At 42.9% G+C, this 1,911-nt stretch overlaps 1 protein-coding gene across 11 annotated transcripts in view; it reads right to left on the reverse strand.

Annotated features, from left to right (window-relative positions):
- Positions 1 to 1,911, reverse strand: part of nfyal (nuclear transcription factor Y, alpha, like) — an 8,541-nt gene that overhangs the window by 3,743 nt on the left and 2,887 nt on the right. For all 11 annotated transcript variants that reach the window (XM_032521433.1, XM_032521431.1, XM_032521430.1 and 8 more), the window contains 3 exons: positions 964 to 1,110; positions 216 to 347; positions 16 to 118 (listed from right to left, as the gene is read on the reverse strand). In XM_032521433.1, coding sequence (XP_032377324.1) covers positions 16 to 118; positions 216 to 347; positions 964 to 1,110 — 382 coding nt within the window. The remainder of the gene's footprint in view (positions 1 to 15; positions 119 to 215; positions 348 to 963; positions 1,111 to 1,911) is intronic.

Below are 1,911 nucleotides of genomic sequence, written 5' to 3' on the forward strand. Positions count from 1 at the left end.
AAAAAAGTAGTTTACCCTGCTGCAGGATGGTACCATCTGCATTGACGGGCTGGTATACAATGGTCTGTCCGTCAGCTGTCTGCGCCACCTGTTGGCCTTGCAAGCTGATCTGCTGCCCCTGTGCGGCCACAAGTAGGGAGAGAAGACACTCAGTAAACATATTAATAATAATTTGAATAAATGGATGTGTCAATGAACTGATCACAATTAAAAACCTGGTTCTGTCCAGCAGTGATGGCTGTCTGGGGTTGCTGGATGATGATCTGTTGGGGCTGACCCTGCTGGCCCTGGAGCTGGAGAGTCTGACCACCCTGCAGCTGTATCTGACCCGGCTGCACCAGCTGGATCTACACATGGCACAACACACAGATTCAGGAACATCCCAGTCTTGTCTCATTTACATTGGTTCGATACTGATAACAGTACCAGAAAATTCACGGCACACATTTTTTTGACAAGTGATTAATGCACATGCGTTGTGATTTTGGCCCTGGGCTGCTCTGTAGTTTGGGAAATCAGGAAGCAACTGAGCACCGCTGAGTTACCTTGGGGTCACAGCACATTATTTTAACCCACAGTGGGAAATTCAGCCGCATGCTTTGACTGTTATGAACACAGGGGAGAGATTGCAACATGCATCGGCCATGCAACTCCCGTTTGGGCATATGCCTTGCGTCGCACATAGCCTCTTACAAGCCATCATTATAGTTTCTCTCACACTTTTTATTTTTTTGTGTTACTCTGTTTAGATCCCACTTAGTAGAAGGGGATGTTTTGGTGAGCCTTTATTTTCCCACGTGTGAGGTTTAACACAATTACATCATTACAGTTAGCTGACCAATGTACTTGTACAGTGTGTCTGTTGCTGTAACGCACAAGGTCCATGGTTTTGTGTTGAGCTGCTTAAAAAGATGGGATGTTTAGTTTTGAATCTTATCTAGTAAACAGAGCCTTTTCTCTTACCTGCTGTAGCCCCTGGGCTCCAGATACAGGGACCTGCATGATGGTTTGACCCTGACCCCCCGACATAGCCTGCACCATTATGGGTTGTCCTGATGATGTGATGAGCTGCCCACCACTCACCTGGACCATCAGAGGCTGTCCTTGGACCTACAGAGAGATACAGAAAGGTGTTACAGCACCACTGGCATTGTTTGTTATCTCAACATCACTTACGTGTCACTCACAAGACTGCAAGCAAATGGTGTCAAATCAGGAACATCCAGCATACCACATCATGGATAAAAAAAACAATTGATGATTTGAGTAATTTCTGTTTGGGGATGTACAAATGTGAAACCATCCAGTTCCATAGTAAGAACAATCTGTAGCCTATCTGTACAGTATATTCCCAACAATTTGTGTCATGAAGTTCGGCTCCAATTGCAAAGTAGAAAACCTGGTTTTTGGTGGTTTTGTATACTGAAACACTGCTGCTTAGGCCTGCATGATAAATCATTATAAAATCGTGATCTCGATTCACGAATTTTTTTTTAATGACTTTGATTCTTATTTAATTTACGATCAAAATGCATCACAAACGCTACTACTTTCTTCTGTAAGGTTTTAAACAAAGACTGTATAAAATAGGTTTTAAAGAGCTCCCAAGCACCGCAATGCTCTCCCTTCTCTTCATTGATAGGCTGAATCCCATTTTACAGGCTTGGTGTGGTGATGTGCAACGTGCTATAGGTGCCAAATCTATGTTTGGTACTGACAATTTGTTTTGTCATGGTCAAAAAAAATGTGGCAGAGAATCGTGATATCAATTCTAAGCAAAAAAAATATTCATATTTTTCTGCCTACTGCTGCTGAACTAAAAGGTTACATGAAGTTCAGTTCGACTTGATTTACTTAAAGGTCCCATGACATGGTGCTCTTTGGATGCTTTTATACAGACCTTAGTGGTCC

Source organism: Etheostoma spectabile, chromosome 7 (genome assembly GCF_008692095.1).
Source record: "Etheostoma spectabile isolate EspeVRDwgs_2016 chromosome 7, UIUC_Espe_1.0, whole genome shotgun sequence".
In the NCBI taxonomy this organism is placed as follows: Eukaryota; Metazoa; Chordata; class Actinopteri; order Perciformes; family Percidae; genus Etheostoma; species Etheostoma spectabile.